General features: G+C 49.8%; 1 protein-coding gene across 1 annotated transcript in view; it reads left to right on the forward strand.

Annotated features, from left to right (window-relative positions):
• LOC139540059 (voltage-dependent T-type calcium channel subunit alpha-1H-like) overlaps positions 1 to 2,500 on the forward strand; it is a 178,780-nt gene that overhangs the window by 101,991 nt on the left and 74,289 nt on the right. Inside the window, exons 15-17 of the mRNA XM_071343603.1 lie at positions 15 to 132; positions 1,542 to 1,697; positions 2,053 to 2,137. Of these exons, the coding sequence (XP_071199704.1) occupies positions 15 to 132; positions 1,542 to 1,697; positions 2,053 to 2,137 (359 nt within the window). The remainder of the gene's footprint in view (positions 1 to 14; positions 133 to 1,541; positions 1,698 to 2,052; positions 2,138 to 2,500) is intronic.

A 2,500-nucleotide genomic window follows, 5' to 3' on the forward strand; every position in this document is an offset into this window, starting at 1 on the left:
GTGTGTGTGTGCAGTATCCTCGGCATGCACCTGTTTGGGTGTAAATTCAATCTGCAGATGGAGAACGGAGACACCATCCCAGACCGCAAGAACTTTGACTCGCTACTCTGGGCCATCGTCACTGTGTTCCAGGTCAGACGTGTGTCTGTGTGTCTCTGTGTGTGTCTGTGTGTGTCTGTGTGTCCCTGTGTGTGTCTGTGTGTGTCTGTGTGTCCCTGTGTGTGTGTGTGTGTCCCTGTCTGTGTGTCCCTGTGTGTCCCTGTGTGTGTGTCCCTGTGTGTCCCTGTGTGTGTGTGTGTGTGTGTGTGTGTGTGTCCCTGCCTGTGTGTCCCTGTGTGTCTGTGTGTCCCTGTGTGTGTGTGTGTGTGTTTCACAGCAATCAGGTCCTGTATCCACAAAGTATCTCAGCCTAGGAGTGTTGATCTAGGATCTGTCCGTATAATCTGATTCATTCTGATCTAGGATCTGTCCGTATAATCTGATTCATTCTGATCTAGGATCTGTCCGTATAATCTGATTCATTCTGATCTAGGATCTGTCCGTATAATCTGATCCATTCTGATCTAGGATCTGTCTGTATAATCTGATTCCTTATGATCTAGGATCTGTCCGTATAATCTGATTCATTATGATCTAGGATCTGTCCGTATAATCTGATTCCTTATGATCTAGGATCTGTCTGTATAATCTGATTCCTTATGATCCAGGATCTGTCCGTATAATCTGATTCATTATGATCTAGGATCTGTCCGTATAATCTGATTCATTCTGATCTGAAAGGCCAAACTGATCCTAGAGGCTTTGTGGATACCGCTGGTCGGTTCATAGGTCAAAAACTGAAAGCCCTGCCAGTACCCTCCCCCTCCCTCCCCCTCTCTCTCTCTCCCTTCTTTCTATCTCTCTTTCTCCATCCCTCCCTCTCTCATTCCTCCTCTCTCCTCTCTCTCACTTTCTCTCTGTTCATCCCTCATCCCTCTCCCTCTCTCTCTCCCTCATTCCCTCCCTCTCTCATCCCTCCCCTCTCTCTCTCTCTCTCTCTTTCTCTTTGTTCATCCCTCATCCCTCTCCCTCTCTCTCTCCCTCATTCCCTCCATCTCTCATCCCTCCTCTCTCTCTCTCTCCATCCATCCATCCTCTCTCTCTCCCTCGTTCCCTCCCTCTCTTATCCCTCCTCTCTCCTCTCTCTCTCTCTCATCCCTCTCTCTACTCTCTCGCTTTCTCTCTGTTCATCTCTCCTCTCATTCCTCTCTCATCCCTCCTCTCTCCTCTCTCCTCTCTCTCTCTCTCATCCCTCTCTCTACTCTCTCGCTTTCTCTCTGTTCATCCCTCCTCTCTCCTCCTCTCATCCCTCTCTCTCCTCTCTCTCCTCTCTCATCCCTCTCTCTCCTCTCTCTCCTCTCTCTCCTCCCTCTCCTCTCTCTCTCTCTCCTCTCTCCTCTCTCCTCTCTCCTCCCTCTCCTCCCTCCTCTCTCCTCTCTCATCCCTCCTCTCTCCTCTCTCCTCTCTCCTCTCTCCTCTCTCTCCTCTCTCTCTGTCTCTAGATCCTGACTCAGGAGGACTGGAATGTGGTCCTGTATAATGGCATGGCCTCCACCTCTCCTCTCGCTGCTCTCTACTTTGTAGCTCTGATGACGTTTGGGAACTACGTCCTCTTCAACCTGCTGGTGGCCATCTTGGTGGAGGGCTTCCAGGCGGAGGTAAGAGTTTGACAAGGTTCTACAGGGTTCTATGGGATTCTATAGAGTCCAACCAGTTTCAACAGAGCCCAACAGGGTTCTACAAGGTTATACAGGGTTCTATAGAGTCCAACAGGGTTCTAGAGGGTTCTACTGGGTATCACTGGTTTCTACCGGGTTCTACAGAGTCCAACGGGGTTCTACACGGTTCTACAGGGTTCTACAGAGTTCTAATTGGTTCTAAAGGGTTCTAGAGGGTTCTGCAGAGTACATCAGGGTTCTACAGGGTTCTAACTCTCCTGTGTTTTGTCACCAACAACCGATAGAGGAGTTTTGTACAGGGCTTTCAGACCGTGATTCTCTTTCTGTCTGTCAGGGTGACGCCAACCGGGCGGACTCTGACGATGACAAGAGGTCTGATGACGATGGAGAAGAGAAGGTTGTGGATCTGAAAGACACAGGTGGGTTAACAGAGACGTAGAGAGACATGATGATGAGGAGGAGGAGGAGGAAGAGGAGAAGGTTGGGGATCTGAAAGACACAGGTGAGGATTCAGAGACGTAGAGAGACATGATGATGAGGAGGAGGAGGAGGAAGAGGAGAAGGTTGGGGATCTGAAAGACACAGGTGAGGATTCAGAGACGTAGAGAGACATGATGATGAGGAGGAGGAGGAGGAGGAAGAGGAGAAGGTTGGGGAGCTGAAAGACACAGGTGAGGAATCAGAGACGTAGAGAGACATGATGATGATGAGGAGGAGGAGGAAGAGGAGAAGGTTGGGGATCTGAAAGACACAGGTGAGGAATCAGAGACGTAGAGAGACAT

The sequence above is a fragment of the Salvelinus alpinus genome, chromosome 1 (genome assembly GCF_045679555.1).
Source record: "Salvelinus alpinus chromosome 1, SLU_Salpinus.1, whole genome shotgun sequence".
Lineage (NCBI taxonomy): Eukaryota > Metazoa > Chordata > Actinopteri > Salmoniformes > Salmonidae > Salvelinus > Salvelinus alpinus.